This window comes from Pyricularia pennisetigena, chromosome 6, assembly GCF_004337985.1.
Source record: "Pyricularia pennisetigena strain Br36 chromosome 6, whole genome shotgun sequence".
NCBI classification, from domain to species: Eukaryota; Fungi; Ascomycota; class Sordariomycetes; order Magnaporthales; family Pyriculariaceae; genus Pyricularia; species Pyricularia pennisetigena.
Window position 1 is genome coordinate 3,239,097 of NC_043744.1, and position 13,207 is coordinate 3,252,303.

The window sequence follows — 13,207 nt, forward strand, 5'->3', positions numbered from 1 at the left end:
CCAGCCCCACCTGCCCACTTGGAGCCGTCCGATGTCTTGCTCATCCAAGCATTGAACAGTTGAAATACAATCCCATCTTGACTAACCACCACTAAAGTGAGGCCTCAATCCAGCATATCAGTTACGATGAGGTAGTAAAGATGGCATTGCATACCTTCACTTGCAGCACTCTAACCGAGTTTGTTATTGTACAATAAACCATGCATAAGCTTTCGACGTAGTAAACCCCAAGCGCTCGATCTCTTTTGGGTCTGATTCTCACCTGATCTCGAGCTGTAGGGCTGAACACCGAGAAAACCAAAACATGAGGGCTTTGGATGCGGCTTTTTATTTGCTTTTCGGAAATATTGAACTAGAGAATTTCGCACAAGTCGATGCTCAGATGCTTGATCAAAAAGAAAGGACGTCTACACTCAGCAACTGCAGAATTGGCAAAAATTGACCATTGGGGAGCTGTGGCTGATAGGTTGGAGCCGGGGAACAATACGGTGCTTCCTACCATCATTCAAGACGATGCTGCCATAGTTTGCTGTCCATTCTACAAAAATCCATAATTGAGTGAGCACGAACGCAAATTTACAAGAGAGGCATTCATGAAGGCTGAATAAGAAAAAAAAGAAAAAAAAGAAAAAAAAAAAAAAAAAAAAAAAAAAAAAAAAAAAAAAAAACACCCTTTGATCGAAAGCTGAAATGAAAAGGTGCAAATACCGGCGCCGGGACAGAAAGGAAACCCAAGCAAAAAATACGGTGACCTGAATCGCCTGATGCAGCGGGTGCAAATCATCGGCAGAAAGTACCAGCTCGAGCATCTCAGCCCGTTTCTGGCCGTTCAGATAGTGAGAGTCTTCTCCTGCAGCCAGATCAAGACCGGCCATAGCCAGCCTTCAGTATGTACTGGCTTTCAAATCAACTGCTCAGTTCAGATCCCCTCACAGCTCCTCCGTGAGAATGTCAGTCAGGTCCTCCAGGATATGCCTCGACCTCAGACCATCGTCATAGCCCTGCATGATCCAATCAATGAGTGACGCCGGCGAGCGCAGAACCGGGTTGCTCGTGGCCGCATGAGCTTGAGAGAAAAGCTTCTTCTCCGGGCGTGAGGCCGCATGCTTACGAGAGAAGAAGTTAGTCTCCGGGTGTGAATCAGCAGCCCGGTGGTTTTTGCGCATGTTTTCGATGAGCGGGGCATAGCTGCTGCGCCAATTCCGAGAAGAACGGCATTCCTCCGTCGGCAGCGCCCCCGACATCTCCTGATTGTCCACCACATCCCAGGTCTCCGGCTTCCACTTGCGGCCGGGAGTGTTGAGAGTATAAGTACTTTCTTCCGGCAACCAAAGCCACTGTATACCCAGGTCCTCACCGGCTGTGAAGTCCGGCTTGGGCTCCTGGTCTGTGAAGCGTACAGAACGTCGTTTCCCATCGCTACTGTTTTGCCTTTTCAAGATGCCAGGTGCTGAAGTCTCGGTTCCTGGTCAGCGCATACAATCGTAAAAATTAGGTCAGTGGCATATTATCACTCAGGGGCACGAACCACGACGAGATTCATCCTGCTGTTGAGCAGATGAGGCCATTGTACTCTCTGTTCGGCCGCGGATCTGGTATTCCTTATCGCGCTGGAAGAAAACCGAGATATCAATGAGCTCATCGAGATGGCTGCGAGAAGACCGGCGATTTTGGTTACGGTGTTCCATCTTTGCTCTGGAAAGATTGAGCTGATGTTGACAGAATGAAAATTGTAGGTTTATGTCTGTTGGAATGAACCTGCAGCGTAGTACCAGTTTGGTGGTCCTCGATGGTTGTGAACAGACGAGACGAAATTTGATCTCAGCATGATTGTCGCAAAGATATATACTCGAATTACTGATGAAGATGATTCATATTCAGAGGTTAGTGTAAAATCAACGCTGACTTCTATCCGAAGATAATGGGATGGACTAAGGAGTGAGAAAGGACGAGTTGGTCGCGGCCTCTTAGGCAACCAAAAGTCCTAGTATTTACATAAGCCCGAGTCACCTCAGCGCGTCCATTCACAGAGATCATGTTTAAGAGAAGAAGTGAATACAAGCAAGACAACAATAGCTAGACTAACTGTTTCTCATTGGAGCAGATTGGGGCAAACGCATTTCACGTGGGTGATTTGGCATTACTGCCGTGTATGCCGAAAGGTACATTCAGCCAGGACAGTTATCAAGCAAGATATACAGGAATCCAAATAACTTTTATATAAAAGTGGCTCGGGGAGAAGCTATTGGTGTAACCTTGAGAACAAAACGTCTTGTTCAAGGTAACGGATGCATTGGCCAAGCACTCAACAAAGATGGAAATCTCAGAATGGTACGGTTACACAGAATGCTAGGCAATCGAATGATGCACATGGCAAAGTAGAAAGTCTCGCTACAAATCCAGGCGACGCATGATGAATCTTGAGCCCTCAGACCCCACGGCCTAATTGGACAGGTGGGCAGGAAGGTAGTCGCTATGCGTGCATATAATTTTTGTAATATGTAACGAACAGTGTGGGCTTTATAGCGCTCCCCTTGTATTCGGGTTCACTTGGGGAAAAGGTCATAAAGATGCTCTGTAATTGTCTCCAGTGCGACATCAACGAATGGCTGGCACATACGCTGGGGCTGAGTTCAGGAGCATGATTCGCCAAGGGAGAATCCCATGATAACGACTGGCCATTGCAGGGTTCCGCGTTTCATGTGGGGCTCCTCAATACCACGCGAACCCCCCCTTGGCATCAACTTCAACTTTCATCTACCACCGCAAGGGAGTTCTCAATACAAGCAAGCTGCCTCGCGCAATTCCCTTCCTTGATCAACCCCCAAACGAAGGTTGCAATTTCATCCAGGGATCATACAAGCAAATTGATGGCTGGAGTACCCCACAGGTTACAAATTCCCTATTCGGAAATTTCTCGAAATCAAGCGATGGACGAACAACTCCGCCGCGGTTGATCTGCTATTATTTACTGCACTGCACAATAGTAGATCAAATCTTCTTTCTAGACTTGGGATCCAGCCCAGGCCCCCAGGTGATCAAGGATTGAAACAGGTCATTCATGCCTTGAGCAGGTTTGTGTGTTGTTGTTTGTTATTCGGGGTGCAACAATAGATCCTGGTGTCGCATCTGCGCTGGCTTTTTGGTCTCAGCCGCTGGCTTCTTGGTGGCCCTCCCAAAATGAAACGCCTTGTCACCCACCGGCCGCCGGAGGGCCCTCGTGGTTGCTGCTGCTGCTGCTTTGGTTTATTGACACTCCCGCTTTTGTCGATCCAACGCACCCGGCTTCCCCTCCTCTTTGGGGAACATGGCTCAATTTAACATGCTTCGCTTGCCATTTCTCTCGAAACCTGGTTACCTCATTTCCATTGTTCCCCCCAGCATCCATCCATCTTTCTCCTCATAAGCAAGATTTCTTTTTCCCTTTCAGCTCAACATCCAAAAAAAAAACAAAAAAAAACAAAAGGTGCATCCTCGTGTAATAAATCCTTCGTGACTTTCAACTGCAACTTTAGTTTGTTCGCTGCATCTCCTCTACCTAGAATACCCAAGAACAGAAAACCGTCATCATGCCTGGAATTCGTAAGTCCTGCCCAAATTCCAAGCGATTCCGTGCAGGAGGCATACATGCAGGAACGTTCGACGCTGACTTGCTCCTCCTTCAACACAACCCAAAAAAAATAGCCCTTCACGCTTTTGACAATCTCAAGGCGAAGCTCAAAGCCGCCTTCAACGACAGGAAGAAGAAGTCGAGCAGTGAGAAACCTGCGGACCCAGCTGCCACGGCTACTACAGCTCCCACCCCGTCCAAGACCGATGCTGCACCGGCCGCGGCTCCTGCTGGTTAGTTAACAGTTACACAAAAAATGCACATTCCTCTTTTTGTCCCCTCTCTTCTTATCTGTACTGACGCAGACTATAGCTGCAGCCGCGGCATCGACGCCCGCAGCTGCCGCGCCCGACGCGGCCAAGAAAGACGACACCGCAGCCACCGCAGCCACCCCTGCCGCCGCAGAGCCGGCTCCGGCTGCCTCCGAGCCAGCAAAGCCTGCCGAACCCACCGTGACCGAGCCCGCCGCCACCGAAGCCGCTCCAGCTCCCGTTGCGAGCACCACGACGACAGCTGCCGAAGCCCCCGCGGCGCCTGCTCCGACCCCAGCCGAACCTGCGGCAGCTGCTGCTGCTCCTTCTGCTGCACCTGCTGCCGAAACTGCCAAGGCCGAGGAGAAGAAGCCTGAGGCGACTGCTGCTGCGCCTGCTGCTGCGCCTGCCGCGGCTGCCGCGCCCGCTGCGCCAACGGCTTGAGGCCGCTGTAGAAACTGGTCTTGTGCTGGCCGGCCTATCACTAGGACTGCGCTTTCAGGGGTCATTTTCCAGGGTCTCATCCATCTTCTTAGCCTTTCAAGATCCCTTGTCGCGGTTGGTGGATCCGACGTTGTCTAAGACATGCCAAGACACAAGGCTTGAGACGGCGCATCTTTTTTGCTTTTAATGCGTTGGTTGTTTTTTGTTTCCAGCAGTCTCAATACCCCGCAAAATGGCGAACGTGCCTTTACACACGGCACATGTTGTCCTTTATGCTATTCCTTCACTTTCTGCATCATGTTCATCCTAATATTCAAATACGCGCACTTTATAAGCAATTCAATATTGGTTCTCTTACACTTGCATCAGTCTAGACTATGTCCAAGGAGCCTTTGTCGAGCCCAACTGTCCATTATTCGTCCCGCTATTTGTAGCAACAGGCCCTCCGCTTTGTCTGGAAACTGGATCTGGAGGTGGCGGCCTAGTCGTTCCAGTCATTGGTGGCAGCCGAGAAGAGATACCCGGCGCAGGCATCAGACCTCCTTGCGCCCACGGGGCACCCGTACCTACTGAGACGCCCATAGGATTCAACTGTGGTGGCGGCATGCCCGTTGGCGGCATTCCTGCAGGCGCCTGTCCTGCAGCCGCGACGATAGGCTGATTTTGCATGTGTACACTCTGTGTTGGTATTGGTGCTTCCGGATCCACTTCCCAGGAGAACAACGAGCCGATGGGGAAGTGTTGAACAACAGGGAACTTGGATAGAACCTCGGCGTTAAACATCTTGACCATGCCCTGTAATGATGACAGTATTAGCTTTTATGCTGCAATACCCTCCCCTTAGTCACTGCTTACCTTATTCACCTTCCCCCAACCGTCCTTAATGCCAGAAATATCCCAGAGAAGGGGGCTGTGCTCCCAGAAGGGACCTTTCTTCACGTCGTTGATGAATCCGACGGCCGAGAAATACATGTTCAGCTCGCGCTGCACCTCAACGGTTTCGGCCTTGGTGATATCCCCTAGTTTTGGGGCCCGCATCACGGAGCCTTCCAGAGGCATGGTCTCGTCCTCGGTAATCGGGCGGGTTAGTTGCGCCGAGCCAAATATGTATGGAAGAAAAGAGTGGTCATCGAGACCCCAGACGCCATGTGACCCAGCTGGCTCCAGGGTGTATGTGAGGATAAGCTTTCGTATAACTTTGAGGTATCTGAGAAAGAGGTGGAGTTTCTAGTCAGCATAACGCCTCACGTTGAGGGTCACTCTGGCGGGACACTCACTGCTCAAAAACACCAAGCACAATACTCCTCTCAATGTCGCCTTGATTTGACTCCGGCCCATCTGTGAATGCACCCAACTTCCACAGACCACCCAAAAAAGCCAGGAAGCTCAGCTCATGTCCAGTTCCGTAGTCAAGCCTTTGGGAGCTGCCGAAGCTGCCGAGGAAATATGCCCTCAACTCATCGATGGCGCCAGCTGTTGAGACAGCCTTCTGCTCCTCGGCCTTTTCCGCTCCATCGTTATCAAAAGACAGAACCTCAGGCGCGATAGACTCAGCCAAGAGCGCGTCAACCCTGTCCTCGAGATGCTTGTGCCACGCCCGGAAGGCGATGTTACCGAACCTGCGCGGTCCCGGGTCGGGCGGCGTCTCGTCAACTATCGCAGCCACCTTGTCGAGGAGTGTCTGCAACCGTCGAACGGAGGGTGGGTCGTCGCGCGGAGATGCGAGCGTGAAAACGGTGCCAGCGTTGGCAGGGGCGCCCGATTTTTTGCGGGGACATAATGAGCGGTTCAACTGGAGCACAAAGACGCAGATGTCGCGGTAGGCTTTCGAGGTCAAGAAGTGCGAGACGTCTGCACCGTCGTTGATCTTCTTCGTTGGGGTTTGGAACTTCCATCCCTTGTCTCGCGGGAGGATTTCGAGCTTAGGGAGCTGGACCGGTTTCGGAGGTGGCTCCATGATCGCGGGGTAAATGCACGGCGGTCTTGATCGGGCTGATACCCTGAATATCGCCTGGTTATCACTCCGTGGCTTGGGCTCGATATGTGATTCGACAGTCAGTAATCGGGCTGTTTTGTTTCCCTTTAGCTGCTTCCTTTTGCATGGATGGCGTTCGACCTGCGCAGATTCCTTAGCTCAGGTAGGTCTGATGTGCAAGCGCCTGTCCCCGGGAATGCTTGTACGTCTGCTCCCCACTTTAGTGAGCAGGGTCCTGTCCATGCGTGGGGCCAGGGTCGTCCACTGCCGAAAAGCATGACGTCATGGGATAATCCTCATGCACCGTTTGGAGTGAAGGATGACCTATCAACCGAACATTTCTGTGAAGTGGCTTGCTGGTGGTAGGTCTGGTTGATGTATGTGGCTGAGATGATCCGAATAATATTGGTTCAAGAGGTTTCGAGCCTGCATGGTGGTGAGGTACTGTAGTTTGCAAACGTTAGAGCTGCCAAACGTTTTCCCACTATGTTTGTTCCGCTTAAACCAACTAACTAAGGCAGGTCCCTACGTAGAAAGGTTCCTTTAGATGTGCAGAAGGGATCTGACAACGGGCTTTACCGGTGCCGGTATACATGTATACCTCAACTGAGGTAGGTATGTACGTAGATAGGCAGGCGCCGAGACAAAGAAGGCCCAGCTGACCGAGGCTCCGTCTAAAGTTTCATCAGGAGACAGAATGCCAACCCGCACAATCGGGCGGCGAAACCCAGAACATTGGATAAAACCCGCAAAAGCCCACCACACCGGCTGACATGTTGTAATTCGTCGAAGCAGACATCTTCTTTTGGATCGACGTCACTTTCATCTCAAAGACGTGGCGCAAAATGGATGGGGAAAGTCTTCATCCCTCCATCTTGTGGCTTACCATTAAGGGAAGGTGTTGGACACTGGACGGGTGGTATGACGTAGCAATCCACCTCCATGAACGCTTGTAGTCAGCAGTCATCAACACTTATATAACTGAGCAGATAACACCACATCAACAGCCCAGCACCACACATGTCGTACAAGCACAAACAATCATAAGACAAAGAAAGATACTCAAAAAAAGCCAAACAATCAAGCTTTCTCACTTTCATCCTCCAACCCCAACGCTGCCAAACAAACCAAACAAATCAACCAAAACCAACCACAAAAATGTCTTCACAAAACAACGGTGCTGCCGGCGGTGCTCAGCTCCTCACTGGCATCCTCGGTAACACGGTGTCAGGCCTGACCAACACTGTCGGCGGCGTCGTCGGCGCAGCGGGCCGCGGTGTCGGCGAGACGGTCAACGGTGTCACGGGCGGCGTCGGCAGGCCCCTCGGCGACGGCATTACGAACCTGACTGGCGGCATTGAGAACGCGACCGGCTCCATTGCCAAGGGTGCACGCGACGCCGGACAGTGGAAGAGCCCTCGCAATTAATTTATTGGTGGATTTTTGTATTACTTGGCGTTTTAATATTTGAGGGCTTGTTGTATTTTGCCAGCTCTTTTTTGTTTTCTGACCTGAGCGAGGTTGAGGGAGGAAGCGCTTGTTGGCCTTTATTATCAGTCTATCGATGATGGATTTCCTGGGAGCCATATGTATCAGCGACTGCAGCTGTGTGAAATAATGAGACGATCAATATCGTAATGAACTTTAACCAATCATCTTAAAATTGCCCATGACAATGAAACAAAATGATAGCAGTCTCTATTGCAGGATCGCGACATTAAAACCTGTACACCGTCAGACCAGTAAATGTGCAAACGGACTATTCGTCAGCCAATTTTTAAAGACAGCCGACCAAAGTACAAAAACCATCTCTAGAAATACACAAAAGTATACACAGATGATGGCAACCGAAAAAATAAAATAAAATAAAAAGTTTAAGGGTATATGTAACATTATGTAGAGCGTTCCATGCATCTTCCATTGTGGCCTATGCCCCCCACCGTTCCGCAAGATGAAAAGAGTTTAAACAGCAACAAGTATATGCGCATTGGGATGTGTTCGAGCGATTATACAGAACAATAGCGCCGCTACGTTCGCATCTTGGCCGGCTCAGGAGCCGGTATAACCTGCTCTTCTTGAGTCCCGGCAATGGTACGCAGCATCCTGGTCTTGATGTTAGTTGTGACCCTTCACACGAATCAAAAAAAGTTACCAGAGGAAAACTCACCGTTTGTTTTGTTCCTGAATGTCGTTGTTCATGTCCTCCATATCTTTCGCCGTCTCGAGTCCTCTAGCTAACTACTCGGCACCAAAGAAAAGCTTGTTAGCACCAAACTGTGACCAAAGTTCCAAGTGACGGGAGAGCGGATACGCGAATGGGGGTGATCGAGGGGAGTGCTAGCAACATCAGATGATGATGAAGGGGTGCGGCGGGAAGGAGTGGAACTGCGTCAGGCAAAGGGGCGCTCGCACCAAAGCTAATGTCGTAGCATTGTTGTCCGGCACGGCGTTGTTGCTCTCCGAAGCTTCGTTCTCACCTTCCACGGTCTTGGGGTTGGTGCTCTTGCCATCATCGGCCTCCTCGCCGTTCTCGCCATTGGCGAACCGGCTCGCGGCTAGGCCCTTGGCCGGCTGTGCTTTGGTCTGCAATGGGGTTTTCATTTTTCCGTGTTAGGGGCCGGGTCCAAAAATGCAACACGTTTCACTCACCCTCGACTGGCATAGACGTACCTGCGCCTCAGCGAGCTCCGCATCCTTGACCTTTAGTTGGCTCTGGAGCTCTTTGATTTGGTGCTCCGCGTCCGTCAACTTCTTCTGCGTTTCGGACACCATCTCCGTCATGCTGTCGTGCAGGTCCCTGTAGTCGCTCTCGCTACGCTTCTTGTTCGCATCCGCCTCGAGCTTGTGCGCCTCGAGGTCTTTCTCCACCATCGCCAGCTCCTCCTTGGCTGCGGCCAGCTCGGCAACTGCCTTGGCAGCCTTGTCCTCTGCGTCCTTGTCCGCGGCCGCCGACTTCTCCTTGAGGGCTGCGAGCTCAGCGCGCAGGGCGTCCATCTCGCTCGTGTCGGGCTTCTGGCTCTTGATCGCGTCGAGCGCGGCCTGGGCCTCGAACTTCTCCATCTTCTCGTGCGCAAGCCGCCCGCCCATGTCATCCAGCTCCTCCTTGGCCTTGGCCAACTCCGCCTTAGTCGCGAGCATTGCAGCCTCGAGTTCCTTCTTAGCGGCCTCGAGCTCTGCAGCGTGCGCCGTCGAGGCGGAAGCGTGTTCGGCCTTGAGATCCTCGATGATTTTGTCGTGCTCAGCCTTGATCTGAGCGATGGTAGCCTCCGTGCCCGCGGCGCCCTGCTGCTCCAGATTCTGGAGCGCATTGGTGTGCAGCGCAACGAGCTTCTTGACCTCCTCGTTGTGGCTCTCCTCCAGGTCTTTCCTGGTCGCCTCGAGTGCTGCTGCATGACTGGCCTTCGCCTCATTCAACCTTGCTTCTGCAGCGTCAATCTCCTTTTGAAGGCCCTTGGTCTCCTCGAGCTCCTTCATGAGTTTATCGATCTCTGCGGTGTGCTTGGCATCCAGGTCGGCCTTGAGCTCTTCGAGTTTGGAGCTGACGGCGCCGTCTCCGGCAGCCTTGGCAGCGGCAAGCTCCTCTGCATGCGCGGAAAGAAGGCTCTCCTTTTCCTTGTTGTGAGTGGCCACCAAGTCCTCCTTTTCGGCTGCAAGCTCTTGTTTGATCGCCTCAACTGCTTGAGCGTGGGCAGCCTTCAACACCTCCAGCTCCTTGGTCAAAGCAGCCTCTCCATCAGCCTTGAGCCTTTCGATTTGCTCGGCGTGGCTAGCCTTGAGCGACTCGAGCTCCTTGATTTCGGCATCCCGATCGGCCGATGCGGTGAGCTTGGCGCTCTCGAGAGCCTCGGCATGGCTGGCACGCAGCGCGTCGAGAGCAGCCTGGTGCTCCGCCTCCTTGGCAGCGAGAGCTTCGGCGATAGCCGCATGCTCGGCCTTGGCGGCAGCGAGGGCCTTGGCCTGGGCCTCGGCGTCCTCGGACGACTTCTTTGACAGGTCAGCGTGTGTCCTGCTGATTTCGTCAAGCGACTTGACGAGCTCCTCATGCTTGAGCACAAGCTCATTGTGCTTAGGTTCAAGATCTTGGAATTGGCGCTTGAAGTGTGCCTCTCCCTTGAGCTCCTCAATCTCGCGCTCGTAGTCGCGGGAGATGGCGGCCTGTTGTGCGTCCTTCCTCGACTCAAGCGAGGCAAGCTCTTCCTGCAACTTTTGGAGATTGGCATCCTTCTCCTTGCTCTCGGCGAGAGCAGACTCAAGCTGGGCTTGAGAATCCTTAAGGGCCTCCTCGGCCTTGGTTGCTGCTTGCTTCGCAGCGTCGAGCTCAGCCTCAAGTTCCGAAACACGCGATTCGAGTGTAGGCAGCAGGGTCGTCTTCGCTTCGAGATCTGTCTTGGCAGCCTCTGCAGCCTGCTCCGCAGTTTCGAGCTTGGCTTTCAGATCGGCAATCTCAGCCTCAAGAGCGGATAACCTAGCTGTGCTGGACTCTGTCTCTGACAGCAGCTTTGCCTCGTGGGCTGCCTCTAGCTCCTGCTGTGAAGCCGTGAGATCATCAATCTTTTTCTGCAGGTCACCAATGGCAGATTCGTGGCTGGACTTCATCTCTGCCATGGCTTTCGCGTGATCACCTGCATCGGCCGAGCTCTTTGACAGCTCTTCACGGTGCTTAGCTTCCAAGGCGGCGATGGCAGCCTTTTGCTGTTCTTCAAGGGACTGCTGCAGGGCCTCCAATTTTGCGGCATGCTCTTCGGTTGCCTTGGTCAAGGCAGCCTCACTTTCATTCAACTTGGCGGCATGCTCGGCTTGAAGACCCTCGAGAGTCTCCCTTAGCTGTGCAAGCTCGCTATCTGTTGCCTCTTTGGAAGTGGCAAGGCTCTGGGTCTCGAGCTTGTGCTTCTCCAGCTCAGCCTCGGCCTCCTGGAGCTTAGACAGGGCCTCGGCGACCTGGTCCTCCAGTGCCTTGAGCTGAGCAGCATTTTCGGACTTGAGTGCCTCTAGGGCCTCCTCCCGCTCCTTACGCAGGGTCTCCTCCACGTTCTGCCGTTCGGCAGCGCCGGACTCGAGCTGGCTGTCGAGGGTCGAGATGCGCTCCTGCGAAGTGGCGATCTGCTCCTTCAGAACCTTGAGCGCGGTCACCTCGGCCTCAGCAGCTGCAAGCTTCTCCCTGAGCGCCTCGATCTCGGCCGTCGAGGCCGCGGCGGCCGCGGTGCTGCTTGCGGTCGATAGCGAGGCGCGCGGAGCTCGTGAAACGGAACCTGCAGAGCTCGATGTCGCACCGCCGACAGACGACAGGCGCTTCTTGGCGTCCGCGACAGCGCCGCTCGATGTGCCGGCGGGTCTGGAAGCGACTGTACGGCTCACGCCAGTAGCGCTGGTGCTAGCAGTGGAGCTCCTGGGCGCGGCTGAGGTGCTTCTCGTGGTGCCGGTACTGCTACTGCTAGCTGTCACGGGCTTGCGAGCTGCGGCCGCAGTTCCCGCCGTCTTGGAGGATGGGGAGACTGGGGCAGTCGAGGTGCGGCGACTAGCGCTGGAAGAACTGGTCGTAGGGCGTTTTTTGGACTCATCCTCGGAGACTGACGGGCGAGAGCGATGGGATGCAGTCGTAGATGCCGTGCCGGGTCGCTTCACTGTGGGTGTAGTTCCCGCAGCAGGTCTGGTTGGAGCCTTGCTCAACGTGCTCCCGGTAGCGGAGGAGGATTTGGAAACTGAGCTGGTGCCAACAGGTTTCGTCGTGGAGCTGGATGATGTGCCCGGACGTCTGAGACCACTGGCGGTAGTGCTGCTGGTTGGTCGCTTTGCCGCAGTCGCGCTCGACGTCTTCTTAGCAGCGGGCGACGAAGGGGATGAAGCGTCTGCCTGCGGGGCAGCATCAGGAATGTCGGTGTCAGACATGATGCAATCGATTGGTCGTTGGTCTTCGGGAGAGGCGCGAATGGCTCGGTAGGGAGAAACGGCGGTGTCGCAATGAATTGTACCCAACTGCAAAAACTCAGGCAGAATGTCAGCGCTTGGTTGGACCCCAACGTATGGTGCACAATAGTGGCGGCTACAATGTTGGTCAAGCTTGGCTGGGGTGTAGGAAGGCGCGTTACTCACGGTTGTATTATGAAATTTGACCCTGGATGTAGGCACCCGTCAGAAAAAAAAACACGAAAACCTGACTGGATGGTCCAGAGTAGGCGTCGCGTTGAACTGGATATCGGATTGAGTTCAGGCTTTGCGGTGCTACGGCAAAGTGTTTGCTGATTTGGGTATGGCAATAAAATAATAATAATAAAATAATAAAAAAATCAAAGGCTCAACAGTCTGTCGGCTGCGGTATGTACACCAGCCAACTATCTTTTAAGCGTGTTGAAACAAAACCTGCCAGATTTCCTTCCTGCCCCGAAATTCGGATGGACAGGGAAGGCTTGTCGATTTCGGTCGGGATCAAACAGCTGAGCAAGCAACAACGCATGCACTGTAGGGACCAAATAAAATCAGAACCGGACTCAACTGATGGCGAGAAGAGAAAACCAGAGGAAAATTTCGACAGGAAGAAAATAAAAATAAACCCAAGTCCCCTGAGGTATTCCGCTGTCTCGGTTCGGCAGCTAAGGCTCGCTCCAAGCTAAGAAGCAGTAGACCAGGGGTTTAGCAGCAATCCAATCTCGTTGTACGGATGCGCGTTACTCTAGCCTCTCTCGAGCGGCTGGCTATACTCCACCGGCGCTACAAGATGGTGTGGTTGACACTGATTGTACTTTTTAGTTTACGTAGCATTCGGCTGTACCTCCGTTGTATGTTGCAATCAAGGGCCCACATGTTTGTAATAGCTCATTGATCTCCAAAGAACTAACTGTACATTACTGTAATTATTTTAAGTCACGTAGAACGTGGAAAGGGATCAAGCTTTGTAGATGCCCCGGTATCACTAGGAAATTCAACGACTTC

The 13,207-nt window shown here is 52.9% G+C and overlaps 5 protein-coding genes across 5 annotated transcripts; 2 read left to right on the forward strand and 3 right to left on the reverse strand.

The window, feature by feature from the left end:
* Nucleotides 1-929: 929 nt before the first annotated feature.
* On the reverse strand, nt 930-1,688 carry PpBr36_04764 (uncharacterized protein; the record flags this gene model as incomplete). Its single annotated transcript, XM_029891923.1, has 2 exons — nt 930-1,465; nt 1,529-1,688. 2 exons carry the CDS (start codon nt 1,686-1,688, stop codon nt 930-932), a joined length of 696 nt encoding a protein of 231 aa, XP_029749244.1.
* Nucleotides 1,689-3,569: 1,881 nt separating this feature from the next.
* PpBr36_04765 (uncharacterized protein) lies at nt 3,570-4,305 on the forward strand (the record flags this gene model as incomplete). Its single annotated transcript, XM_029891924.1, has 3 exons — nt 3,570-3,582; nt 3,685-3,843; nt 3,923-4,305. The coding sequence occupies 3 exons, from the start codon at nt 3,570-3,572 to the stop codon at nt 4,303-4,305; spliced, it is 555 nt and encodes a 184-aa protein (XP_029749243.1).
* Nucleotides 4,306-4,680: 375 nt separating this feature from the next.
* Nucleotides 4,681-6,262, reverse strand: PpBr36_04766 (uncharacterized protein; the record flags this gene model as incomplete). Its single annotated transcript, XM_029891925.1, has 3 exons — nt 4,681-5,100; nt 5,161-5,512; nt 5,583-6,262. The coding sequence occupies 3 exons, from the start codon at nt 6,260-6,262 to the stop codon at nt 4,681-4,683; spliced, it is 1,452 nt and encodes a 483-aa protein (XP_029749242.1).
* Nucleotides 6,263-7,438: 1,176 nt separating this feature from the next.
* On the forward strand, nt 7,439-7,708 carry PpBr36_04767 (uncharacterized protein; the record flags this gene model as incomplete). The annotated part of the gene is made up of 1 exon (XM_029891926.1): nt 7,439-7,708. The coding sequence occupies one exon, from the start codon at nt 7,439-7,441 to the stop codon at nt 7,706-7,708; it is 270 nt and encodes an 89-aa protein (XP_029749241.1).
* A 599-nt stretch (nt 7,709-8,307) lies between these two features.
* Nucleotides 8,308-12,166, reverse strand: PpBr36_04768 (uncharacterized protein; the record flags this gene model as incomplete). Its single annotated transcript, XM_029891927.1, has 4 exons — nt 8,308-8,383; nt 8,448-8,518; nt 8,693-8,863; nt 8,930-12,166. 4 exons carry the CDS (start codon nt 12,164-12,166, stop codon nt 8,308-8,310), a joined length of 3,555 nt encoding a protein of 1,184 aa, XP_029749236.1.
* Between the last annotated feature and the right edge of the window lie 1,041 nt (nt 12,167-13,207).